General features: G+C 46.2%; 1 protein-coding gene across 5 annotated transcripts in view; it reads left to right on the top strand.

The window, feature by feature from the left end:
* Window positions 1–27,943, top strand: part of WIPF1 (WAS/WASL interacting protein family member 1) — a 110,428-nt gene that overhangs the window by 59,755 nt on the left and 22,730 nt on the right. For 3 of the 5 annotated variants that reach the window (XM_084800079.1, XM_084800081.1, XM_084800082.1), the window contains exon 2: window positions 26,128–26,216. In XM_084800079.1, the coding sequence (XP_084656205.1) occupies window positions 26,166–26,216 (51 nt within the window). In that variant the 5' untranslated portion in view covers window positions 26,128–26,165. Of the gene's footprint in view, window positions 1–16,424; window positions 16,788–18,926; window positions 19,166–26,127; window positions 26,217–27,943 lie in introns of those variants that run through there. The other 2 variants (XM_084800083.1, XM_084800080.1) reach the window with 2 other exon arrangements.

Raw genomic sequence — 27,943 nt, 5'->3', positions numbered from 1 at the left:
TGGCCCAGCTCCACGGTTCCCAGTTCATTCCTCTGAAACTGGGAGGGACTGACGCTGTCTAGGGGTTCCTCCTTTCTTCCTTCCGGGCCAGACCAGTTCACAGAGTGTGCTCCCGACTGAGTGAGGCTGCCTTGGTTCAGGGCTCAGCTCCTGCCCTGTTGCCTAGAGCTGGAGTGGGCCCCAGGTACAGTTGCTCTTACGAGGTGAATGAAGGCACCAAGGAGGCTCTTAGGGATACAGAGCTTCAATTCTGGAAAAAATTTTTTTCTTTTGTTACTTTTTAAAAACTTTTTAAAAAAGATTTATTTATTTATTCATTTATTTTGTATACAGTACTCTGCCTGCATGTATGCCTGCAGGCCAGAAAAGGGGACCAGATCTTATCATAGATGGTTGGGAGCTACCATGTGGTTTCTGGGAATTGAACTCAGGACCTCTGGTAGAGCAAACGGTGCTCTTACCACTGAGCCATCTCTCCAGCCCTGTTTGTTGTTTTTTTTGAGACAGGGTTTCTCTTGCCTTGGCTGTCCGGGACTCAATTTGTAGACCAGGCTGGCCTCAAACTCACAGCGATCCACCTGCCTCTGCCTCCCAAGTGCTGGGATTAAAGGCGTGCGCTACCCCGCCTGGCTTAAAACAAACAAACAAACAAACATTTTTTTTAAGGCCATAAAACCATGGGTAAGGAACAAGATGAACTTTAGCATTTACCTCATGAATACTGATTCATTTTTCTAAGACTCATTAGTTATTGTTAAAATGCACAGAGGAAGTTATGTGACTCGGAACTGTGGAAATGAAAGGAAACCTCAAAGGCCTTTGTAGGCCATGTCCTTTCCACCTCTGTGTCAGTTCACCTCGTAGCCCGCCCCTTTCCTCTGCCTGTTCTCAGGGCAGCCAAAGAAACACAGTGTGCACACCACAGGGGATCTCCTCATGCTGTTCTGGAACTGAGAGACACCTGTGTGGAAGCTCTGTTGAGGGACAGTAACTTGGCACGTGGGACTTCCCACAGACTTCATGTCTCTGTTTTCTGACATTGCTGAAGAACCCCCAGATTTCTACTACTCTTGTGTCTTCAGGTCAATAAGAAACCTATGCTAGTGTGCAGCCATGTCTGCCCTAGGCTGCCATTGCTCTGGTGCCAGTGGCTCGTGTCTGCGGACAGCAGAGGCCACGCAGGTGGACACGTAGGCGGGCTGGTGCCTTCAGTCTTGGAGAGATCCATGGTCCTCTGCTCCATCTGTCTTTTCCAGATGCCTGAGTTGGTTATTTCTCCTGGCCAGAGAATAGCATGGAAACACTGAGCACCTTTCCCTCCAGCCTTTAATGCTTGGTGTTCTTTCCAGAGCACTCTAGAAGGTCATGCTGGGTTACACCAGCTGCAGGAGGATGGCTGAGTGGCTTTCCACCCAGAAAGACAAATGGCAGACAGCACAAGGCTTGGAACAGCCCACATGAGCCCAGCATGTGGCAGCCAACCCCTGAAGGAGCAAACTGCTGTTCAAACCATTGTAACCACCCCCACATGCGATCTGGGCCCTGGGTGTTGTAACTAAAATCCTCGCCACACTTGAAAGTCGATGACACAAAATATTACACTTAATCACTCTTTTCTGTTTTCTCCTCCCATCCCCAAGGGACAAGGGAAAACGGTCCATCAGTTGTGAGGTCAATTTTCTTGAAATCACCAAAACTGAAGAATTATTTGGGTACCCTTAACCCTATTTGGCTAAATACTTTAGAAAGAACAACAAATAACCCAGATTGGAAAACAGGATTTAAAAAAGTCACTGACAAGGGTCATCTCAAATAATTTGAAATAAACATCAGATGCATTTTGAAATTTTGGTGGGTAACACTTCTTTGCCTAGAAACTGCTTTTAGGAAAATGCTGCTTCCCAGAACCCGATAAAATGTTGACCTCTGTTACTGATGTGTTCATCTCAAGATTTTAAAATATAAAAATACTACTAAAATTTGTTACTATTTAAAATAATAAATGCAGTAATAGTATATGTATTATCATTATTTATTATTATTATTTACTACTGACAGTGCCACACCACGTAGCCCTGGCTGGCCTGAAACTGGCTGTATAAAGCAGGGCTGCCCCCAAACTCAGAGCTCTGCTGCCTCTGCCTCCCAAGCACTGGACTTAAAGGCATGTGCCACAGAGTGTTTCTAAATGAAGAAAGAAAGAAAGAAAAAGAAAAGAAAGAAAATTTAGTACTGGTTGTTTTCTTTTTTCTTTTTTAATTTTTAATTTTTATTTTTTCTGGTTTCTCGAGACAGGGTTTCTCTGTGTAGCCTTGGCTGCTGATTGTTTTCAAGATGGCAATTTGATCATGTATTTTTAGGATTCCTCTGGCTCTTAGTTATGTAGGGAAAGTACCATGGCAAGAAAACCCTGTGGAGAAGCAAAGGGAGACTGTGGTGAGTGCTCCGAGAGTGCTTTGGGTCTAGGGCGTCAGACTTGCCATCCCACCTGTCTCCTGGAGAGCGAGGAGGTGGGAGTCCACCTGTCTCTTAAGGCAGGAAACCCTCAGAGACACTCGTGTTTCCCTTTCTGAAGCCACATTGGAGAGATGTATCTTTTCTTGAATCCCTTCCTTGGGGTTGACAACCTTGCCTGTTCTTTCCTTTTAGCACAAAACAGCTTTCTGCATGTTGTGTAGCCACGGCCAAAGCAAACTTGTATCTTGGGTTTATTTTGAGTTGAAACTAGCTGAGCTGTTTGTTTCCTTTAAGCCATACACAGATGCTTTGTGTTTGAGGGCTTCCCCCCCCCCCCCCCCCCCCCCCGCATGGTATCAGCATGCCACTTCCTCCCAAGTCATTGCTTTGAAAGTTTTGCAGAGGGAGATATTCCTGCTTGCTCTGCATAGTGTTAACTGAGGGAGATCAGGGCCACTCGTGTTTGAGGGTGATTTGTTCACTAGCTTGTGGAAATAAGATGGCTGTGTTACCAGGAAAAGCTTCACGTGGCTACTAAGGCCTTGGCCCCTGTTGGAATAATATGTGACGGTTTAGATAGGGTTGGCTTCCTGTCTGACATATCTGCCTGATCTGAGGAATCCACGCAGCACTTTAGAATATAGACTTCACGAAATCTTTGATGCTTCCACCCTCTCTGGCCCTGAATCACTTTAGAAATGGAAAGTGGGCATGGTAGCTCACACCTGTAATCCACCCCAGCATGTTGCTAGCAGAGGCAGAAGGATGGCTGTGAGTTCGAGGACAACTTAGGCTGCAGAGTAAGACCCTGCCTCAAAAATCATAAGTTTGAGTAAAGCCATCCTTAGCTTTCCTTTTATTATGCTTTAAGATATTTTTTGTTCTGTTTTTCTTTTTTTAATATGCATTGGTGTTTTGCCTGTCTGTATGTCTGTGTGAAGATATCAGATCCCCTGGAACTGGAGTTACAGACAGTTGTGAGCTGCCATGTGGGTGCTGGGAATTGAACCAGGGTCCTCGGGAAGAGCTCTTACCCTCTGAACCATCTCTGCAGCCCTTTAAAACATTTTTAAACAGTGAACAACCTTAATACTTTAAGCATTGGCATGACAACATAAGCAACGCTTTACTAACATACTTTATAGCAACAGCGTTTCCCATAAGTTTTTAAACTGCTTTTGCCATGAAAATAGTAATGTTTTGTTGTCATTGTTGTTTTGTTTTGTTTTGTGTTTCTTTCTCTGTGTAGCCTTGGCTGTCCTAGAACTCACTTTGTAGACCAATCAGGCCCCGAACTCACAGAGATCCACCTGCCTCTACCTTCCTGAGTGCTGGGATTAAAGGCATGCACCCCTGCTGCCAGAATGATAGTAATGTTTTTTAATATCTTAATAGTAAATTATAAGCTTCTGTCTTTAATATTTTATTAATTTATTCATATTACATCTCAATTGTTAGCCCATTCCTTGTATCCATTGGTTCCTGTCAAGTAACTCATTTTATTTAAGAGTCGGAGGAGCTGCCCTTATTAGAATGGATACCAGACATCATTAACATCTCAAGAAATAAGCTTTTTTTTTTTTTTGTAATTGTCTTGGGACATGTTTTAATGAAGAGCTGTGACATTAAGACTTTCTAAGGCTGTTTTTACACACGGTGCAGGTAGCGGCTGTGAGTTGACCTAGGGTTGAGGGTGTCCCTGGTCTCCGCTGCCTGAGCTCTTGTTGCTGCTGCTGCCAGTCTGAGATACTCCCCACATTTCTGAGAAATCGTCATCAAAACGGTAGGATAGAGGAAGCAATGGGAGGAAGCTTTGCCTCAGCCTTCGGGCCAGTAGTTGTTGAGAGGAAGTGCGTGGACAGTAGAGGAGAGTTTCAGAACTGCAGGGGTGTGCCCAGGGCAGAGTGTGGCGGCGTCCCTAGCCCACTGAGACCTGGGTTTGGAGAATGGAAGATGGATAGCAGGCTGGGGAGGTGCATACATGCGATCCCAGTCCCGACCCCTGCAAAGCTGAGGCCAAAGGGTTGCCAAGAGGTCAAGGGCTGTGAGTCATCTCATTGGCGTGGGTTAATAGCGAGACTTCACGTCAGGAGAGGGAAAGGGAAGGAGAGATCGCTATGGACTAACAGCAAGACCTTATATCAAGGGGGCGGGGGGGGGGGGCGAGGAGATCGTCATGGGCTAATAGCCCCTGTATTAAGGATGGAGAAAAGAGGGGAGCCCCCTCAAGGTATATTTGGCTTCTGGGAACTGTAAATGTGGATGAACAGGGAGTTCTGTGTATAGAATAGGGTTTCCCACGGCTCCTCACCCCGCTTTCCGTGAAAGCCACACTGTCAGTGACAGCTGGCTGAATGAGCTATTTTCTGCCAGGTGTCACATTTTACTGCAGCTTGGTTCAGCTCTTGGCACTGGTGTCTTCCCAGTCAGGGTGCCATCACCTGGCAGTGGCTGAGCTTGGGCATATCTGTAGGCTGGTGGCTTTGTTTGCCACTTGCTCAGGGAGACCAGGCCCTTGCTTAGGCTGATTTTTCTCTTGGTTTGTTGTGTGCTACCCCTTAGAACCATCCAGACAATCACTGTCCCTCCGTTGCCTTTCTGCCTTTAGACCAGTGGTTCTCACCCTTCCTGATGCTGTGACCCTTTAGTACAGTCCCTCATGTTGTGGTGACCCCCCCACCCCCAAAGCACAAAATTATTTTCATTGCTACTTCGTGACTGTAATCATGTTACTATTATGAGTCGTAATGTAAACATCTGATATGCAGTATGGTGTGAGGCAGACGCGGTGGAAGAGGCATTCAACCCCCAAAGCAGTCAGGAGCCACGGGCTGAGAACTACTTCTCTAGATGAAAGCATCCTGGAAAACGAGCACATTCTGTTCTCAGCTGGGGTGAGATTTCCCTGAAGGACCGTTACTCCTCTTCTTAGGGGGTTCAAGAAAGACCATGTTTATTGTAATGGAGGATTTGCAGACAAGTGGCTCCCCTCTCTTCTCCTGGACTGTAACTTTCCTCTTGGTTGGCAACAGTGCTCTTCAGGTGACATATACAAGGCACTGAGCAGGAAACCAGTTTGCCAGCATCTAGTTTGGCTCAACCTGTAGAAAGCCAAACAAAAACCACAGTTGCAAAATCAAGGTGGTACAGTTTATAAGCTCCCCAAAATGGTCACTGCCCACCAGGCCCAGTGGCTAAATATTTCATTTTGTTTTTGAAAAATCACGAAGCTTAAGGTGTGAAGAGTGCTTGTCTAGCACGTGTGTGCGCCTCTGCAGCTGATCCTCACCACCAAGGGAAAAATACAAAGCACGATGCTTCAAGTAATATTTTGTTTCAAATAGAAGGAAATAAAGGAAAGATTAACCCTGTAATAAAAAAAATCAGATAACATTTAATAGAAAAAGATGTAACGTCGAGAGAGAAGATGACAAATGATGAGACATTGTCAATCTCAATAATAAGAAGTTAATGTAGCCCATATGCACAATTTTTATTTAATAATTTGGCAAAGGTTAATAAAAATAACACAATTTAAAACAAGTGTAATGGGCACTGGGGGTGTATGTTAGCTAAAAGTTTGAGGTATCAAAACCCTCAGAATAAACAAAAATGGTTAGTGTCTTCTGTTTCAGTCATTATACTGTATAAATGTATCCTATGGAAGTCATCTGAAATCAGTGCCACGCTGGGAACATTTAAAATACAGTAATCAACCGGGCAGTGGTGGTGCACGCCTTTAATACCAGCACTTGGGAAGTAGAGGCAGGTGGATCTCTGTGGGTTCAAGGCCAGGCTGGTCTACAGAGTGAGTCCAGGACAGACAAGGCAACACAGAGAAACCTTGTCTCAAAGAGGGGGGAAAAAATATATATATATATATATATTTATATAAAATCATGGTAGCATTTTGAGGGTATGTATGATTCATGCATATGTGTGTGACCTTGGACATCCGTGTGCTATGGCATACATGTGGAGGTCAGCGGACAACCTTCTTTGACACAGGGTCTGTTGTCATTGCATACACCAGACAGCTGGCCTGTGAAATTCCAGCATCTTCTGCAGTGGGATTCCAGATGCACTTACCATACTCAGCTTCTCCTGGGTTCCTGGGTTTCACACTTAGGCCATTGTGCTCTTATGGCTGGCACTTTACTCACTTATCTCTCTAGCCCCACTGCCAAATGTTTAATAAAGAATTTAGGGATAATTTAAATGTTTAAAACTGGAAAAAACACATAGATAATAGAGAAGCCATAAATTGGAACGTTCAACTATTAAAATTGTATTAAGAGAATAACATTGTGAAAAGAGAAAAGGAAAGGTACACACACATTTCAGTTTGTTCACATTTTAAATGCACAGAGCTAGGAGTGGAACACTATGGTGGAGTCCTTGCCTAACGTATGGGATCCCTGAGTTTGGTCCTCATCGTGCCATTGTTGCAAAATACACACACACACACACTCACAAACACACACTCACACACATGCACACACACAAACACTCACTCTCACACACGTGTACACTCATTCACTCTGACACACTCACACACAAATAATAAAATCTTTAAGATAAAGGATCATAAAATAAGCAAATGTTTTAAGAGTGAATCATGCTCTTTAAAAATAATAATACGAAAAGCACAACAACTTGATTTCCATCTGACACCTCGGTGAGCTTCTCTTATCTAAGGGAGAGGGCTCTTGAGTAAATGTGTTGAGAGGACAGGAGCCACTTAGGATCCTGACGGGGTCAAAGGAACATTCAAAGTTAGCTTGGGGGCAGAGGCCAGAGGCCTGGACTTAGGAACATAAAGCGGAGAGAACTCTTCCTCCTCTTTCTCACGCCGTCCATGCCCCTTTGCTTTGAGGATTAGCCTCTGGAGCAATAGTTCAGTCACATTATGAACTAGACTTTCGTGGGCTGGTCCAGCGCTGTATGGGCAAGTGAAAGTTCCCACAGCCCATGCCTAGAGATCTCAGGAAACAAAGACTGACAGAGCTGGAGTGCCACAGCTCTGTAATTTAGTTATATATTTATATATAAATTTATTTTATTTTATTTATGTTTTGGTTTTTCGAGACAGGGTTTCTCTTGTAGTCTTGGCTGTTCTGGACTCAATTTGTAGACCAGGCTGGCCTCGAACTCATAGAGATCCACATGCCTCTGCCTCCCTGAGTGCTAGGATTAAAGGCGTGTGCCACCATGCCCGGCTTTATTTTATATCTTACATATCTATATACATTTACTTGTATATTTTATATATTTATAAATACATATTATATATATTTCATATCATTATTCACCCATCAGGTGTGGTCTGGGTAAGATTACTCTGCATAAACTAAGTTGAGTGCAGCCAAAATGTGGTACACGGAACTCCGAAGTCATTTCACATGCATCCCGCCGTTGGCTCAGATGTGGATGCTGGCTCCCTTTAGGTGGAGAATTCAATTTGTTTAATTATTCTAATACCCTTGCATCTAAAGCAGCAGGTGCATGTGGTGGGTATTGTGTGTTTGTTGCTGGAGGCTGTGCATGGAACCCCTCAGGGTGGTGTTCGCTGTCTTGCAGGGTAGTTAGCGACACACAGAAGGGACAGATGAAAACATCATGTCACAGGACACTGCCGATTCTACAAACTGAGAGCATCGTATCGTGTGTTTAGTTAGGAGAGAGAGCAGAGGAATTGCATGCAGGGTCAGGCCAAGGGGAAAGGCAAGGATGGCCAGGGCCTCAAGGTTAGAGAGGTTTATCTAGAAGGAGGAAGTTAGCTATGGCGAAGCTGAGAAGCCAGGGGACTGGGTCATACTGTGGACAGTGGAGGATTATTCTGTCACACGGGCTGTGGCTATGGCACCCAGACAACCGTATGCGTGTTAGCAGGACATAAGTGCCACTCAGAAGCCTTAAGGTCCAGGTTCAGTTTTACTTGTTTCATTTTATTTTGGTTTGTCTGTTTGTTTTATTGAGTGGTGGTGGGCATAAGACACGGAAAAAGCGTTTAAGTTGTTCCTTCCTCTTCTCCTGCTCTTCTTCCTCTTCTGCTGCGGCTGTGTGCTGTCATATCTTCCTAGAGGGTAGCCTACAAAACAGTAACCATGCGGTTTTTATACTGCTTGGCAGTGTGGTATCCTCAAAGCCGTCAATATTTAATGTCACCATGGAGCTCCTCTGTACACAAGCCACCAACTGGTCATCCTGTTGGAATGGACCTCAGACAGACTAAATGGTCCAAGACCAGGGTTGGGCAGCTTTTGTGCTGCAAGGAAAGAGTCATTTGGTCAATACTGGGGCCGCGGACCGCCCCCCCCCCACATACACACACACAAAAATGTCAAAGTTGATCACCTTGGCTGTATCTCTTGACCTTTATGTACACTTGGAAGCAGGAAGCAGCATCGTCTGATGTCTTTTTGGTAGCCTGATACAATACTGACCCCATTGCTGTGAGGGTTTTTTTCAAGTTTTCTCAGCCAGTCATTTGGAGAATTCAGAGTAGGCAGAGGGGAAGGGAGGCTCTGGGAGGGAATCTGGGGTCATCTGGGTAGAACAAACTCTGTTTGGCAGGTCACAGACAAAAGCAAAAAGTGCTAAGAAACGGGAGGAGAGAGACGCGGTGGTGGGGAGAGAGCAGAGTGTGAAATCTCCCTAGGCACTGAGCAGCCGCAGAGGTTGCCAGCTGCTCCCCCCAGCGCCCCCCCCCACTCCATCTCTCTCTCTCTCTCACACACACACACACACACACACACACACACACACACACACAGAGCAGTAGGCGTAGAGGCACCAGCTGAGCTTACCACGGGGATCAGTGTTTCCCGGGCTTGCCTCACTCCAGGCCCAACCTTAGCAAACACTCCTCACCAACTTCAGTGAACTTCTTAAATGAAGTAGTCTGGCCTCATACATCATTTTCAATTTCCAAAAAAAAAAAAAGAAAGAAAGTCAGTATATCTAAAAAAGGGAAATAAAAAGAAGGCAGGTTTTCTTTTTTCTTTTTTTTGTTTTTGTTTTGTTTTGTTTTTAATGTGGGTGCTAGGAATTGAACCCGGGTCTTTTCGAAGAGCAGGCAGTGCTCTTAACCACTGAACCATCTCTCCAGCCTCTGTTGTTTTTGAGACAGGGTTTTTTTTTTAAAAACTTTATATGGAAATTCCACACAACAGTTGCAGATGCCTGACTTTTGTGTGTCCCATCTCATCTTGTGACATGTCTCCTCCCCCCTCCCCCCCACACCACTACCCATGGCTTGGTGTACTTGATCAGTTATAAACTAAAGTTAGCTGGGTAGTGGTGGTACCCAGCACCCAGGGGCTAGAGGCAGGCAGATCTCTGTGAGTTCGAAGCCAGCCTGGGCTACATACAGAGTGAGTTCCAGGACAGCCAAGGCTAAAACTTGTTCTGAAAAAAACAAACAAACAAAACAAAAAACAAAAACAAACAAACAAAAAAACAAGAATAGATTCTCAAAACAAAAAATGGATACTTATTTGAGAAAAACAGACTGCTGCATGGGGATTGCAAGTTTGAGGGTAAACTATGGGTACGTTCAAAGGGCCTGAGGTGAAGGGGAGCCTTCCAAGGTCAAAGTGAAGATCAACATCAGATATTTTGAAACAATATTCTGGTTACAGTGATTAATAATGAAAGTGGCTTCAGTCAAGGCTGACGATGCTGGGCAAATGTCCTTGGAGAAGTACCTTTTCTACAAGGTTGTCGTGACCCCTGAGCATGCTGTGGTTCTGGCCAGCACCCTTGTGTGACGGTTGCTGTCAGGCGACCATGTTTACAGACCTTTCCTTTGTAACATCCCAGCTTCATTCACTTACTTTTTTCTTATTCCTAGGGTTGACATGGTGACTCTGCTTTTATTCTGACAGCTTTCCCATTTCTTTCACTGAACAAAGCAAGTGTTTCACTGAAGGAATATGTATATTTCTGGAAAGTCAGACAATTGAGTGCAGCCGATGTTTCCAGAATTAAGGCAGTTCAACTTCTGGGTTTTCAACTTTGAGGTGGTGCAAAAGCTTCAAGCATTAGCTGCTCTTCTGGGTGCGATACTGGACGGTGGCAGCAAACCTCCGACAGCCTCGAAATGGTGACAGGAAACAAGCAATGAATCACACTAGGTTGAGTTTCTACACTAGCATGTTTAGTTGATTGCATGTCATCTACTCAATGTAAATGCATTTGCAGCCCTTTTAAAAGTGTGTTTTCTAGCTGATACATAAAACATTCTAACAGGTGCATATTAATGGAATGATGACTTGATATCTGTAATATTTAAGTCATTTAAACATGTCTCTCCTCAAACATTATCATTTGTTTATGATGAAAAACCCCAAATCCTTCCTCTAACTTTTTGAGATGAACAGTGTGTGTTTTGTCACCTCATTGTTGCTTCTGCCCAACTGTAACTTACTACCAGCCTATACTATTTTCAACTTACAATGAATTTATAAGAGATAACCCCATCGTAAGTCAAGGAGCATCTATTATTACCTTACATTTACATATGTATTAGAGTTAAGGTCCAGGATAAGATAATTATATGCAGGGTTTTTTTTCCTACCTATATTAGTATCATATAGAACCTTTGAAGGGGGCGATTCTGCGCTGAATGGGACAGTCTCATATGGTATAATGAAAATTGTCCGAATGGAAGGAAGGCCACTCATGATTGGACCCACAGATGTTCCCCCCTCGTGCCCCCCCCATTTCCTGTCTTCACAGAGCAGCTGGGTCAGCTTCTTTTAGGCAACATCAGTGGCCAGGCCTGGCTCACAGGCAGGCAGAGAGCTCCAAAGGGCATCTCGGGTCAGTGAGCTTCTCCTGCAGGGTTTGGAGGGGTAGTTTCAGCCCCAAACTGCCGAGCTGTGTCTGCTCTTGTTCCCTGAGATTCCAGAGACACTTTCTGTGTCCTTATGGCTCTGTCTTCCAGGAGAAGGCATGGAATAACCCTGGGCCACACAGGAGGCTGCAGAGGAACCCAGATGAACCTGACCCACACCCTAGAAATGGTGGTAGAGGCCTTATTTGGCCTTCAAACCATCAACAGGCAACCAAAAGGAACGTGTGTTCAGCCACGTTAGTTGCAGCTCCCGGTGTATGTGCAGAAAGTAGACACGGCAGGATGTTGAAGGGGACTTTCCAATGGTTTGCCCTTGGCCTGTAAAACACCATATTCTGTGTTCTGTATGGGTTTCCCCCTGAGACATTTGCACTGGGAGTTGGTGACCAACTGGAAAATTTTTCACAGTTTAATGAAATGACTGAAAACAAAAGGGCACATGCACGGTCGTTCCGTATACAAAAAGGGCACTTTTCCTACAAAGACATCAGTACGCTTAGTGATGTTCTAACCTGGAGCTGGGAGTTTCTCCTGTCCCCTTTTGTGTAGTTTACAAGCTCTGTGATGTATCAGCTGTGGGGGGGGGGGGGGCGGGGGGAACATCCCTAGACAAGACACAAAGCCTCTGCCCTCAGTGGCAGCGGCCGCTGTAGAGAGAAAAGCAGATCGTGTCCAACAACGCCTGCCGTGAGAGACGTGGACAGCCAAGAGGGACGTGTTCTTAGGAGAGGACTCAGCAGCTCAGAAGAGGGAGAAGACGTTAGGTGGAAAAGGCAGGAGAATCAGGGTCTGCTGCAGGGGACTGGCAGGGGAGGGCCTGCCCCCCTTCCCACCACCTCCCACCCCCGCAGCCTCAGCAGACACTTAGATGTCACTTAATGAAAGAGCACTGCAGTTTTGAGCTTCTGCACTGAAACTGTATACCACGGCATCACTCAGCTGAGGATTCAGCTTCCTGGAGTGAGTGAAGACTCTGTGCTGTTGGCCACACACCCAAGAATGCATGGGCAGTGCCCTGAATTAGGAATGGCTCCAAACATGATAAAGTCTTCTTGGGAACTTATAGCTATAGCCCAGAGTTGGGTCCAGGTGAACTAAGACTGTTCCAGAAATGACATGATTGAGTGTGTGTTAAGGGCCATGCTGGCTGAGAAAAGGACAGTGAGATGGTGGGGCCCTTCTGTGCTAAGTAAACTACCTCACTACCTTCTCATCTGTTTCTTTTTGCTTCTTGGAGTATTCTTTCTCTTGCATCTTAGCTGACTGATTGGGATTTTATTTATTTCCCCCCCCCCAAAATGTATTGGCACTGTCACTGAAGTCTCTGATTTGGGGACTTTAACCCCTTCCTAGGAAGAACTACCTATATTCTCAACTATTATGGGAAAGACCTCAGTATCTCATTTTATCCAAAAGACAACGGATCCTTTTGAGATGAGCAAACTGCCGTTTCTTTAACTCCACATGCAAGCAGGTTGCTAGCCAATCAGGCAGACCCCTCCTCCAGCCTCTGGTGGGTGAGGAGGGGAGGGGCCATAGGCGCTTTTCCTCCTCCTTTGCTTGTTCTTCTCAGCTTTGCTTTATGGAAACATCGCAAACACTGAAAAAGCAGACAGTAGCGGTGCTCAGACCTAACGTGCATTCCTCACTCAGCTTTAAAAACCATCTTCTCAGGCCCACTTTGAGCCCGTTTGCTCCCAGACCCACCTGCCTCCGTTTCCCTCTTATCCTGACACTAATCCAGACAAATCATTTCATTCACAAATATTTTAGTGTGACTCTCTAAAAAGTATGGATCCTTCGTTTAAAAAAAAAAAAAAAAATATATATATATATAAAATGATTGCAATAATATCTCATCTAAAATCAGGGCTATCGCCACACCATTAAGTAACCAATCAACATTCAAATTCTAGCCGCTTTGTGTCTTTTAGTTTGGGGGCTTTTTTGTTTTTGTGGGGTTTTTTGTTTTGAGTTGGGAGCCTAAACATTGCATTTGATTTCTGCGCCCTTTAAGCTTCAGGCTTCCTTCTGGATCTTTCTGAATTGGCTTCTTTTGCATCCTTGCCCCCATATTTATAATGTGCTTCAATACAGCTAGCCTCTGGGGGCTGGAGAGATGGCTCAGTGGTTAAGGGCACTGGTTGTTCTTCCCGAGGTCCTGAGTTCAATTCCCAGCAACCACATGGTGGCTCACAACCATCTATACTGGGATCTGATGCAGGTGTACATGCAGATTGAGCACTCATATAGGTAAAATAAATAAATTCCTTAAAAATTAGTGCAGCCAGCCCCAGCCCCAGCCCCTGCCCCAGCTCTCGCCCCAGCCCCCCATGAGTCTTAGAATACTTCTCATTGAATCTTCTTGATCTGGATTTAGTCACATGTTTATCTCTGAACCTGCCAGGGAACCCCAAAGCATTATGGAACCGAGCTGGTCACTTCCTGTCCTGGAGTGGAGTTTAGCCTAGCTGTTGCGGGAGCAGTGATCTGTTCCCAAATCTGAACTCCTTACTCTAAAGTAAAAGGTGGGAGCACGCTGGACAGCCCAAGAATACCAAGTAGACTGTTTGCCACAGATGCACTGCTTCAAAAAGGCCCCCAAAGAGACAGCTAACCCAGTCCTGAGGCTGCCAAATGCAAGCTCCTCACGTGGGGGGGTGTGTGTGTGGGGGTGTGTGTGGGGGGGGGGTGTGTGGGGGGTGTGTGTGGGGGTGTGTGTGTGGGGGGGGTGTGCCTCTGCAGCAAGGCCTGCTTCTCCTGCCACTCCCACCTCTGTCTTCTCTATGGAGCCTGCTGGGGCCTCACCTAAGAACACAGGTCAAGCTTCTTGCTGGTGGGTGGGTCCTAATGTGGGGATGAAAACAGGGCTCCTTTTCCTCAGAGAAGTAACAGAATGGCTTTGCAGAGACCCTAAGGAATCAACTTAACAGTGCATTTCAGACTTGTGTCGATGTGGTTTTGCCTTCGGTCCCTGCTTTATCTGAGGTGAGCACATCAGGGGGCGCACAGCATAGAGCCCTGCGGTTTCCTACCCTGCAGGACTCCATATTTGATTCTCACTCATTCCACTGTGGATCACAAGGGCGGGGAGAACCTTTGTTAACAACGCTGTAGTTTCCTCCGTCTTCCTATAGGGTACCCCAACATCCTAAGTATTTTCTGTTAGCTGGGTAGCATCAGCAGAATCCTTCTCTTTGTCACAGATTAGTAAGTGACATCATGGCCAGCGTACATTCCAAGGACTACCACCTTCTAGCCCTGGAGAGCTTGTACCAGCCTCCCAACCTTAACCCAGCCAATTGCAAATGTAATGATCGCATTCAAAACTCACATCTAGTCGCAGTTACTATATCATTTACAGTGTGTGTGCTCAAAGTAAAATGCAAGCAAGCATCTATGAATAGGGCTATGTGCAGGCAGAGCTCAGCCCTCAAGTGCCTCTGTACTTGATTTTTTTTTTCCCCAACCCAATTCCCGGTTGTATTTAGTTTCATACCCAGAGTAGCCAAAGGATGAATGTGGCATGACCAAGCCCTGCATCCTCACAGGTCATATTCAGTTCCTCTCGGGCCGTTTCCTTGTTTCAGGATACACAGTAGGCCATCAGCAAAAAGAAGTCTGTAGGGTAAAATGTGCCTAAGTGCCTGGGCTGCTGTGGATGCCTGTACTGTTGGCGCTGCTGTTGCTGTATAGCAACGGGGTGAGAGTGTGTCTGGCTCTGAGGGGGAGGGAGGAGAGCTCTCCTCCACAAAGCAAAACAAAAGATGAAAGGTGTCGGGGGAACCTGTAATGCACCCCCAGACTGCTAAGGCACAGCTGACAAATCACTGCAATTTCAGTGCTACGTGGGGGCTCCAGACCAGCCAAGGCTATGTAGCAAGCCCTTGTTTCAAAAATAAAACAAAGCAGGTTTGGCTAAACAGGCAGAATTCTCCTCAGGTAGGACTAGGCCAGTTTACATCCACAGGGAATGGAGCAGTGCAGAATATGGTTTTAGATTTTTTTTTCCCCTCAGGTCAGTTCCGAGTGACCAGCCCTGCATACAGTTCTGCCGATAATTATGCAGGCAAAGGATTACCCCTTATTTCTGTTCTTTTAAATCAGGCAACTTTCATATTTTAACATCGGGGGTGGGGGGCAGGGCGGGGAGGCAGTATTAGGTATAAACCCAGGTCCTTGTGCAAACCGACCAGTCCCCTAATACTGAGCTACGTTCTTAAGTGGATTCTCCTGTAGTGGATGCACTTGTTTAGCATGGCAGTGTTTTTGTGTTTGTTTTGTTTTGGGCTGCGTGTGTTTGTGTGTGTGTTTTCTCAGTTTTTCCAGACAGAGTTTCTCTGTGTAGCCTCGGCTATCCTAGACTCTCTTTGTAGACCAGGCTGGCCTCGAACTCACAGCAATCCGCCTGCTTCTGCCTTCCAAGTGCTGGGATTAAAGGAGTGTGCCACCACGCCTGGCTTGCAGTGTTTATTTCTTTCTTTTTTTTTTTTTTCTCCTAAAAAATACTGTAAGAGGGTCATTATATTATGGAGGAAGGCACTTTCGGATTGAGGGAAATTCAGGATTAGAAACAGCTGTGCACTATCAGAGTGCCTACACTACACCAGGAGAGGGTTGTGGAAACACAACGTGACAGACCTGAATTATTAACACCTGAATGTTTGGTGCATGTCACTATGGCACTGGTTTTTCTAGGTGTTGATTTGGAGTGACGGGGGGTTAATACAGGGTTGTTGGTTAGAATTCTTTACTGTTTTTCTAAAATTGGTTAGACACTGTTGCTTCTTATTTTTCTCTCTGGTTTTTTATTGAGTAGGAGATAAACCTGGAAGCTTCTCTGGCAAAGAAAAAGCCCTTTTACTTTTCCCAACAAAGCTTAGACCTCATCTTTGGCATTTGTTACTTACTGTTTCGGGAGGAACCGTCCATCTTTGTCCTAGTGTGCTTTTCTGTTGTGATAAAAACACTGACCAAAAGTAACTTGGGGAGGAAAGGGTTTATTTCCACTTACAAGTTGTATGGAGCTGAGCAGAAGTGGGGGCCAGAGCAGGAGCTCTAACTGGAACCCTGGAACCCGGAATCCGGGAACCCGGGAACCCGGAGGCAGGAACTCAATCAGAGATCATGGAAGGACACTGCTTACTGGCTTGCTCAACTAGCTTTCTCATTCAGCGTAGGCCCATCATTTAGCAGTTATGAAAATACCGAACAGCCACAGCCACAGGCCACTCTCATCAGGATAACCCTTCAGGTGGCGCCCCTCTTCGCAGGTGACTCTGGGTTTAGGTCAAGTGGACGCGGCAGGCTTGGAAGTAAATGTCGTGGTGAATTCAAGGAATTCAAACCTACTGTCTAGTGAGTACCTATCAGGTGCTGGAAACTGAGTGAGATGCCGAGGAGACAGCAGAAAACAAGACGCACCGCTCTCGTGGAGCTTGAATTGTGGTGAGGAGAGACATTCACACAGGTGCGATCTCAAGTGCTGGCATGCACTCTGCAAAAAGCAGGGGCAGAGACGGGCAGCAGGGGCAGTTTTTCCTACGATCTGACCAATGAGAAGGCCCCGGGAGAGGACGGCCCAGGTGAGAGGGCTTAGAAGTATAAGCCCCAAGATGCAAATGAACTCGGTACAGTTAAGGAACAGAAAGGGCTGCTGGGTAAACCAGCCAGGGGGTTGATTGAGCCAGCCTGTGGTGGTGGTGCACACCTGAAATCCCAGTGCTATGTGGGTTGAGGCAGAGGCAAGACTGTAACAAATTCAAAGCCAGCCGGGGACGATAAAGACAGCTCTTATGGGCCTTTGTGGTAGGCGAGGTGTTGGGGGTTTGTAAATGAGAAATGTGAGTGAGAAAGCTGTAGGGCAGTGGACGGTTATCCGAATTCACGTTCTGTTTTACCCAGCGCACACCTCAAATATATAGCCAGCGTCCTTAAAGACGAAATAGACCCACAATCTATATACCTAGTCCCTGGGGTTCGTTCTTGGGAGTTCGTGCCTTTAAGTGATGTGCTACGTTCTTACTGAGCTGTCACTGATGGATAGAATAGTCATACAAAGCGTGCATAATGAAGTCTCCCTCCCTCCCTCCCTCTCTCTCTCTCTCTCTCTCTCTCTCTCTCTCTCTATGTGTGTGTGTGTGGGGGGGGGATGCCTGACATAGTGAACATCAAGATAACTCTGTAAATACGTAGACAAATCACCTCCTTGCCCGTGCTCTCGTTTTAGAGCCAGCTATAGTTAGACTTCCTCAAAGACTCACTCAAGCATTTAACTTTTGAGTTGATAGCCTTTTCTGTTGCCCCAGGGGTTTTTAAGGAGAAGTAAGTGGTTGCTGGCTGCAAGCCTCTGCCTCGGTTTGGCCTCATGCCTCAGAATCCCTGTTCGAACACCACTTGCACTAGGTTCTGCTTTGAGGCAAGAAGTCCTGCATAACTTCAGGTCCCTTAATCGATTACCCTCGGATGACCGCTTCTAGGAGTTGTGCCCATGGCCTGGCATCGTGAGGTGGCTCACTCCAGTCAGCTCAGACCCCCGGGAGCTTGAGTTTAGCACCTTTCAAACTTAAAGCTCACCTGTCCAGCATGCCTCAGTATCCGCATTTCTGGTGTTCGGGTGAAGCTATCTTTCGTAAGCACCAGAGGAAATGTAATATTCCTGGTCCCGCTGCACCCCAGAGGCCTCTCCTCCAACCAGTCTAAACTGAAACTGTCGCTGTGCTTTTCTTTGAGACACCTGCATAGGTAAAGGCATGCCAGGTAACTTGTGATCCCACGTGCACGGTTCACAACGCAGTTTCGGAAATACACCTCTGTTTCTCATCCTTTCAGCTGAAGCCATTTTCATCAATTGAATGTGTTGGGATGTGTTGCAAAAAAATGAATATGAGTTTCTCAGATGCCTCGATTGCCTTGTATGGATATTTTATGCTACTTTATACATGACCCAAGCCTGTGAAATACCGAGCTAAGGTCCCTTGCCATCGGCCCTCACTTTCTGTGTGCTTTGGTCAAATATCTTCTTGAAGAGTTGATTGTTGCCCCGTAAGTATGGAAAGGGAGAACAATATATTCTGGTCTTGAAAGCTGTGGGTCTGCAGCCGGCTCTGTGTAGCGTGTATCCCGACTTGGGCCGCAGTGGCAGTTCCAGGCTTGCTCGCTGTGATGTACCGGGCCTGCACGCCTCACCTGCATCGGAACGTTCTCCGGCGCACCCTTGAGTGTTCTGCAAATGAGGAAGGCTCACTTAGACTAATTCTCAGTGCACTTAAGAGCTTTTATTTCTTGAGTGACTCTTCTCAATATTGCTAAATGAAATAGTCAGAATTGAGAGTGGTGCTTTCAGATTGAATTCTTTTGAAGAAATCTCAAGTTCCAGGAGTAATTATTTTTGTAGTGGTGTTGGGTGGTGGGGGCTGTAAGCAGGAGAGAGGAGCGGTGATCCACTTACCGCAGTGTCAAGCGGCTCCATTCCCTCCTGAAGGGCGGAGAACCTTTTTAACTTGGTTGCCCCCCCATCCCCCCATCGCCCCCCCCCCCCCCCCCCCGCTTCTTAAGTAAACCCCACCTAGTTTCTTTTTCTCTAGCAAAGGAGGAAGGAACAAACGAGAAATTAATCAGGCAGGAAGTGAATGCCACAGAAGGACGCCTGCCTCTGACTCAGGGTGTCACCCTGCGCAGGAGGCCAGAGCTTGTCCAAAATGGCTGCCCAGAAACAACCCCTACCCTCCTCAGCTCTGGTGAATATGATGAAGATGATGCCTTTTTGAGGGACGGTTTTGTCTTCTGGTTCATGTCTTGCTTGCTCTCTGTCTGTCCGGATCCCTGATCATGCCTTCCTTTTTAACGGTAAGAAAAACTGTATTCAAACTAAATTTATTTTCTTTATCAGCAAAAGGGAAGGGACAGGATGGGGTTTAATAGGCCATAGTATGTCGAGATAAAGATGTTTAATTGTTCTGCAGGGCACCATGTGGTTTATCCCTGCTGCCCGAGGCGGTGATTGTGACTGCTTCAGGACTTGCTTGGAGATTTTCGGTAGAATTTTTCCTGACCATTATACAAATTTGGACCCACATTAATTTCGTTCCCATTTTTCTATAAATTGGGGCCTCAGGTCAGTTAACATGCCCCTGCTGTGTAGAGTTGAGTCAGGCCCACAGAGGTGCCTCGGAGTCTTCCGTTTGATCTGCCATAAGATTTTAAAGTGTAGCTTTCAAGGCAGGCCCCCCACCCCCATGGTCTGATTGCCTGAGGCTGCCACTGTCCTGCTGCTGCAGGCAGATGCAGAGTGTTCCCGCCTCAGTCTGTTAGGAAATTGCTACTTTGGAATGATTCGATCCACGTCAGAACAGTGCAGAGACAACTGCTGATGTTAATCAGATTCAGTACCATTTGTCATAATTAACTTTAATATGATCAATATTTAATTATGTCAGCCATAAAATGTAACTCTAAATTTTAAAGCTGTGCACACAGAGACCCATGGAACAGGATTAAGAAATGCTTTGTGTGTGTGTGTGTGTGTGTGTGTGTGTGTGTGTGTGTATTCATTGATATTTATTCTCTGGTCTGCGTTTGAAAAAGCAACTCGTGTTTCTTTTTCCCCTTGCAGAAATATAGAGTGACACTTTTAAAACCAAGGAGGGCGCATACAACTTTAGTCAACAGGCACAAATGTGTTTTTTGTTTTGTTTTGTTTTGACTAACTTAATGGTGTAACTCTTGTGTAGAGTAGAAACACAGATGTAAAGGAAGGCTGTAAAAGAACTCCAGTTCAGAAGGAGAGGTGTGTGTAGACTGACCAGCAGTCTGGGGGTGGGGGGTGGGGCAGATTAGACTGAGAGAGAGGAGGAAGAGGAGGAGCCAGGGAAGGTTTAGGGCCTTGGAATTCACCTGCTAAGCTTGCCCTCTCAGTGTCACATGTTAGCCTCACAGCACTTTGTTGATTGTGATCCAATCAAAACTCTTTTTTTTATAGATATAAAGAGATTGACTTGCCTAAAACCACACTCAGCCTCTCTGGTGCTCTCTGCAGAGCCTATCTTTGCGAGTTTGCATGCATCATGTGCACCCAGGTGCCTGCAGAGGCTAGAGCATGTAGGACCCTCTGCAATTAGAGTTAGCAGCAGTTGTGATGTGGGTGATGGGAGCAACCGAACTCAGGTCCTGTGGACGAGCAGTAAGAGAGCTTAACCACTGCGCCATCTCAAGACTTGCTCTCTGCATGTGCCCTTCATGCCCTTTGTGATGCAGTATGTGTGCATATAGGACCAGGGGGCAGGTGTGTGCATATAGGACCAGGGGGCAGGTGTGTGCATATGGGACTAGGGGGCAGGTGTGTGCATATGGGACTAGGGGGCAGGTGTGTGCATATAGGACCAGGGGGCAGGTGTGTGCATATAGGACTAGGGGCAGGTGTGTGCATATAGGACCAGGGGGCAGGTGTGTGCATATGGGACTAGGGGGCAGGTGTGTGCATATGGGACTAGGGGGCAGGTGTGTGCATATGGGACTAGGGGGCAGGTGTGTGCATATGGGACTAGGGGCAGGTGTGTGCATATGGGACTAGGGGGCAGGTGTGTGCATATAGGACCAGGGGGCAGGTGTGTGCATATGGGACTAGGGGGCAGGTGTGTGCATATGGGACTAGGGGGCAGGTGTGTGCATATGGGACTAGGGGGCAGGTGTGTGCATATGGGACTAGGGGGCAGGTGTGTGCATATGGGACTAGGGGGCAGGTGTGTGCATATGGGACTAGGGGGCAGGTGTGTGCATATGGGACTAGGGGGCAGGTGTGTGCATATAGGACCAGGGGGCAGGTGTGTGCATATAGGACCAGGGCAGCATGTGTGTGCATATAGGACCAGGGCAGCATGTGTGTGCATATAGGACTTCATTTTCTCCTGGTTAAAACATAGGAAAGATGGCCGCACTCACTCATCACTAGTGTGTGATTTGTCCTTTACTTCTACTTTTTTTTTTTTAACTTTTAACAAATGTTGATTAGTTATTAAACCCTGCTTCGTGTAACTCCTAAACAACCCTATTAAGTAGACACCATTATATCCACCCTCAGTGGAAACTGCTCTTAGGCAGGCTAAGCCCTTTGCCCAACTAAGTACTGAGTGTAGAGGGAACTGCCTGGATTCCAAGAGCTTTTTCCCACCTGCACAGTCAGGAGCTTGTGTGATAAACTGTACAGTTGGTTTACTAGCCCTTTTCTACTCCCGAGATTCAGGGCTTATAACATGCTCTGTGTTAATTATCAAAGCAACAGTAAATATGCTTAAAATGATTAATCACAAGTAAAATATTTTCCTTTCCAAGTATTTTGACCTTTTGAGAAGTAAGTTTGCTGGCATTTCAGCACAGGTGGATAGACTATACTTGAGATGATAAAATAAATATATTAGGTATGTTGGCCTGAATATGCTGTCTCCCTCTCTGTCTGTCTGTGTGTGTGTGTGTGTGTGTGTGTGTATACTGCAGGTTGGAGGCAGGGTTTACTCCTTTGGGAGAATACTAAATGTGGTATTGAGAATTTAGGGAAACTTGGGCTTTGACATTTGAGCTCCTTAAAGAAGATGCTTGTGAAAGGATGGAAGACAGTGGGGAGAGAATTGGTTTCACTTATATGGATAAATAAAGAATTCCTGCTCCTTATCCCCTAAGCTAAACCACAGGAAGCTGAGTCACCCAGCTAAGAGTCATGTCCTTACTTTTAGAAGGGCCCAGGATGCCTATAATTTCTGTTAATTTTTAAATTAAATTTGTAAGATAGTGGGTTGAAAATATATTCTTCATGGTAACCTTTGTTTCTCCTGTAGTCACTATTGGGGTGAAACTGTGACTCTGAATCCTGGGTCCTCGACTGTCTCCAGGTTGCTCCGGAGAGCACTTTTAGGGCCACAAGCTGGCAAGTGCTCTTCCCCTTAGCTGTATCTCAGCCCCATCCACCTCCTTATCTAGAGCTCAGAGTTAACTGCGGGCCTCTGAATGCAGCAGGCACAGCATCACGGAAGCTGTTGTTTCAAATGAGCAACTGAGGAAGGACAAGCTGAGCTCCCAGAAGCAGAAGCAGAGGCTTCCACTGAAAACAAGTGGGGGCAAACCACCGCTGGCTGGGACGCCATGGGGTGTGTCTGCTTTGCTCTCTGTATCTCTGCCTTCAGCTCAGGAGAGGGGAAGTAGATCACCAGAAGAGCAACAGGCCTTTCTATGAGGGTATTAATATCTCTAAAATGGCCATCAAGGTGGCCTATGGGGGGTGGGGGTGGGCTTTCGGGGGAAGCAGGCGTTACCTAGCAACTGGTGTCATAAACTAGAAACTACAGGCAACTGCACCTGTGAAAAGATTGTGTTAAAGAAACAGGATGACTGTGGTTTACCGGGAGCATCAATTTTCCCGTTGAGCCCTTTTACAGGAAGTTGAAGAACAAAGTCAAATTCACCTTAATTAGTTTTAATGGTTTTTCAGGTCTGAAAGACATCCAATTCGGTTTGCATGGGGGAGTGCCTAAAGAATAAAGTCAAGAGGAATGTTTCCAGTAGGAATCTCAAAACTCTGAGCTTTTAAAAAATTCATGATTCTACCAGCAATTCCATATTACTAAGTAATTTTATGTGCCTGTGGGTAGGTCCATAGTTTCTGGAATGAATGCCACTGTATGTATTATTTAAGACCTTTGATTCATTTAAATACAATTGAGTTATGTGTATTCTAAAAATCGCTTATATATTTCTCAGCTAAGTGTGTGTGGGGGCGGGGAGCACATTTCCCCAGCCTGAGAGAGGGGTAGACGGGTGCCCAGGCAAACATGCATGCATGTATTTATAAGTTAGGAGGCTACACATCAAAATAAGAACTTTTTCTGGATGTTAGTTACCCCTCTTCATCTAGAAGTGAGTTACGACTGAATTGTTTTCCTGTGAGGACAGATAGCAGCACTGTTGCTGTGGTTTTGTGCTGCCCGCTCTTCTCCACACTGTGTCCCTTGGAATCAGGAGAGAAAATAATAATTAAAAAAAAAAAAGTTGGGGAGGAGCCAGGAGCACACAAGAAGTCAGGAAAATAAATTAAGGATGTTATATATAAACTGTTACTGGACTTAAATAGAAATAGAGAAAATGTAAAAATAACGCGGGCAAGAGAGCAGTTGGACCTTGGGGTCTGGTGCAGTGTTTTCCATGATGTGGTGTCCTCCCCCCATCCTTCCTCACACAGGGCAAATGAAGTACCCCAACTTACTGACTTAACCTTTTTGCAGGGAGAGAGTTACTTTCCCTTTATTCTGTTTTTATGTAGCACAGTGTTTAAGAGGAACTTCTGGCAAAGGTTACAGAACAAGATGCTCTGAGTTTTCAAAGAGCACACAGCAGTAATAAACCACAGCGGGGTGAAGCCACTTCCGGCTGTCTCTCATCGCACCCCTCCACCCCAGGATCAGAGAGCCTCCTTCTGAGGACTGTCAGGTGTGCCCAGTGGTGGGTTTATTGGAAATCCACCCTGCAGATTAGTTAGTGTGTGTGTGTTGGGGGGGGGGGGGAGAGGGAGGGGGCTCATAGAGTGAACTACAGCTTGAATTCTATCTTAGCTTTAGACTGAGAAGCAGCTTATTTAAGTGACTAGCAAGTTGTCTAGGTCCCCAGAATCAGTCATTTTATGTTCAGGGATAATTCAGCCTTCCAAGCATGCTGAAGAAACTGTGAGCTTCCTGGAGCAAGTCTGAGGCTGAGCTTCTAGAACAGGGAGCGGGGTAGCAGTTCTTTCACTCACGGTGTTCCTCCATCGTCTTTATGCCCCCCCACCTCACAGTTAGCAAATGGGCCCCAGCTGTAAGGTTCCCAGGGGCTCCAGGGTCAGAGCGGTGCTGAAGCATGGCACTGTCTTTTTAAAATAAGCAGTCTGTTTTGATCACCCAACTCCGCGAGCCCCCCGTGCCACCTGTGAACCCTATGCGTGTGAAGATTCAGGCAAGAATGCCTGGTGTGGTAGCGTCAGTGTCTGGGCCCAGGATCCCTCAGGAAGGCCTAACTCCGATTGATGTAGGCTGTTAACCTTGTAGGAGACTGGAAACCATTACTTTTCAAGGTTTGGGGTTTTTTATTTCACCCAGGAAGTCCCAGGCTGCCAAGAAAACAAGTCCCGGGCACTGAGCGCCAGCAAGCTCCACTGAGATGCAGTGGCACACTCTGGCCAAGCCCCATAGTACACCGGGTATGCTGTAAGCCGTTCCAGCAGTGAACACTTGGCCTACTTATGTGCTCCCTTGTTCCTACCATACCTGTATTTAGTGAGACCCTTACTTTATGCCACTGGGGAGACCTGGTGGAATCCATGGTCTGGTAAGAAGACAGCCAAGATGTGGGCCTGGCAGCGCGCCCAGCATGGGAAGACACAAAATTGGTCTTCTTTGATCCATGTGGTGAGTTATGTGCCAAGACTGGAGTCTGGGAGTTTAAAAAAGCGACCGTAAGGCTCAGCCTGGAAGGTTCCAGACTGTGCTTAGAAGCTGTTCAGCTCAAGGGCACAAGTAGGCAACCGCCTTTTAGCCCTGAAGTGGGCGTGGGAGTTGTTCATCTGGGCCGGTCCTAGTCTAGGACAGTTTCTTATGTCAGAGGATTCCAGCCTGGTTAACAGGCACACTTCACCAAAACAAAACAAAACAAAAACAAAAACAAAAAAAAACTGCTTAAGGTATCCTTAAAGCAGGGACCAAAAAGGAAATGATTCAAATAAACAGAAAGGTTTTTAGTGACAGGCTCGGTTTTTCTAGGTCTTAGAATTCCTGGCTATAAGAGGAAGCTGAGGTATTTGTAACTAAGGAAAGAGTGTCAGTAAATATGCTCCCTGTCGGGGGGGGGGGGGGGGTGAGATTTCGGGGGGGGTCTCTCTGTAAATGCTGGCTCACCTTGGAGCTTGCTCTGTAGATCAGATTCACTGTGTAGGCCTCAGACTTGCCATGCTGCCCTGCCTCTGCTTCCTAAGTGCGTGGATGGCTGGGGTGCTCCGCTGCTCTGGGCTAAGTCCCATGCCATGGTCAGGCCCCTTTGAAGGAAGCAGGTCCCAGATGGCCTTGTTCCTGTTTAGAAGCAGCTGTGAGGAGTCTAGCGTGGCCGTTCACAGGGAGCACGCTGTCCTGCGGTATTTCAGAGGATGGTTTGTTTTAAGGCGTACATTTTCCACCTCAACTTTTTAGTGGTTGAAACAAAATTAATATTGAAGCTCTAAGAAATCGTTTTCTGCAGTTGGGCGAGACAATTTAGACTAAAGGAAAATCATTCCTGTGGCTGGAATTTGGGCATGTGTTGCACAGAACTCGGGTGGCCAGCATCCGAGGCTGTTCTCTGACTTGAGGCTCCAACTTTGTAAAGAGATTCTTGAACTTTAGTGCTTTGGAACATCTGGGGGGTGGGTCTTATTAAAACGTTGGCCCTGATTCAAGGGGAGCTGAAAGGTGCGGAGAGCAGAAAGTCTTTTATGCAAATGAGCGAGGAAGAAGAGGTGCTACGTGAAGTGAGCCTGACCAGACTGGGGTGCATTTCTAGTAGCTCCCAGAAAAATCTTCCTGCTTCTGCAGGCACAGGCTCAGAGCTGCTCCGTTCCACTGTGGCCTGCAGTGCAGGCCTTGCATCTCCTCTCAAACGTTCCCTCCCACCACAGTCCCCCCTAAACGGTCCTGCCTGAGCAGCGATGGACCAGTAGTTACCCCCATCCCTTCTAAAGGGCAGCCTGTGTCACTGTGGTAGAAAAAGTAGGGAGCCTCTCACTGAGAGAGCTAACGCACCGCTGTGTTTTGTCTTTACAGATTTACCAGCAAGACTGTTGAGATTTTAGCTGTCCAAGATGCCTGTCCCTCCCCCACCAGCACCTCCACCGCCGCCAACATTTGCGCTTGTGAGTATCTTTTCTCTCTTGACTTTTTCTTTAAGGGGAAAAAAAAAAGTTTTAGAAATGGTCTTGCTACAGAGTTCAAGCTGGTCCGCAACTCCCGTCTTTATTTCCCAAGGGCTGGGATGATTCATGGAGCATGCCAACACAGGGTTTTTTCCCTTCACTCTGTGCACGAAGAAGACCAGACAAAGTCAGAACCTGGCATGGAGTTGTGTAGTGAGTGCATTGATTGGCATTCTGGCGTAGGTCTGCTGTAGAAGGCTTTGCGGGAGTGGGGTGGGGGGCAGTCTTTTTGAGGTTATACCCTAGTTTAGACCTCTCCAATCCAGGCAACAGAAAGGAAGTGTTTGGTCAAGGTCTCTATTAGGCTTTCTCTACCAGGTCCATCAAGGCAAATGTGATAGTTAAAAATAAGACTTTGCAGGGCAGCTCTAAAACAGGATGTATCATTTCTCCCATTAAAAGGAACTCAGTGCCTCGCCAGTAAGCCCTGGGTGGGCCAGTCAAGGAAGCCAGGGCTCTCTACAATGTATCCACCATCTTCCAGGCTCGCCCGTTTCTTCACATTCTGTTCTCAGCACACATTACTCCCATCCACCTCTCACACACGCTCAGGCCCCACCTAAACCTGTCCTGTGTCTACATCATCATTTGGCAAAGGAATCTCATCACTGGGCTCCTCCTGGTCCTTTGATGAGCCTGTCAGGGGATTTTAGTGCATCCACTTTTAGGAAGACTCTAAGACACGATTTTATCCAAAAGCCCCGCCCACCATGTAAGCCTTTGCTGCTCAGGAGCCCCACACTGATGACCGGATGGATCCCTTTATTTCTTGATGGGGAAACTGAGGCTTGGGAAGAAAAAGTCCTTTGATCTAGGTCCCACATTTGTATAACTCTTCTGAGACTTCAGCCTGCTCCCCAGATTCCTGTGACAGACCCTATGGTCATAAGGACAAGAATTGTGTTTAGCATTTAGAAATATTTATAGCAATTTGATGGGAGTTAGGCTTATTCTAAGGCAGAGTTTGTATATTTTTTTTTCTTTTTTTCTTTTTTTTTGAGACAGGGTTTCCTGTGTAATAAATAGCCCTAGCTGTCCTAGACTTGCTTTGTAGACCAGGCTGGCCTCGAACTCACAGAGATCCACCTGCCTCTGCTTCCTGAGTGCTGGGATTAAAGGCGTGGGCCACCATACCCAGCCCTAAGTTTGTGTATCTTTTTATCAACTCATTTTTATAATATTTCTTTCTTTTCTTTCTTTCTTTCTTTCTTTCTTTTTTTTTTTGTTGTTGTTGTTGTTGTTTTTTGTTTTTCGAGACAGGGTTTCTCTGTGGACTCACTTTCTAGACCAGGCTGGCCTCGAACTCACAGTGAGCCACCTGCCTCTGCCTCCCAAGTACTGGGATTAAAGGCGTGCGCCATCACCACTTGGCTAATTTTATTTTTATAAGTGTCAGTCCATGAAAAATTTAAGCAGCCCTTGTGTGGATTAACTAGAAAATACTCTTATCTGGCTAATGTGGCAAGATTCATTTATCTGTATTTCTCCCAAACTGTGAGCTGCTATCATTACTAATTGGCACATGGGCTAAGTTTTAGAATTTTAATGCTGGTATATATTTATTTTAATATGTGTTCTAAGAATTTATGATTGGCATATCAAACCCAGGGGGTGATTTAAAAACCAGTGATTTAATTTAAAAGAGAGTGTTCACTAAAAAACAGTAC

The sequence above is a fragment of the Acomys minous genome (genome assembly GCF_964271855.1).
Source record: "Acomys minous genome assembly, chromosome: 10".
NCBI lineage: Eukaryota > Metazoa > Chordata > Mammalia > Rodentia > Muridae > Acomys > Acomys minous.
This window is presented reverse-complemented; position numbering and strand designations above follow the sequence as displayed.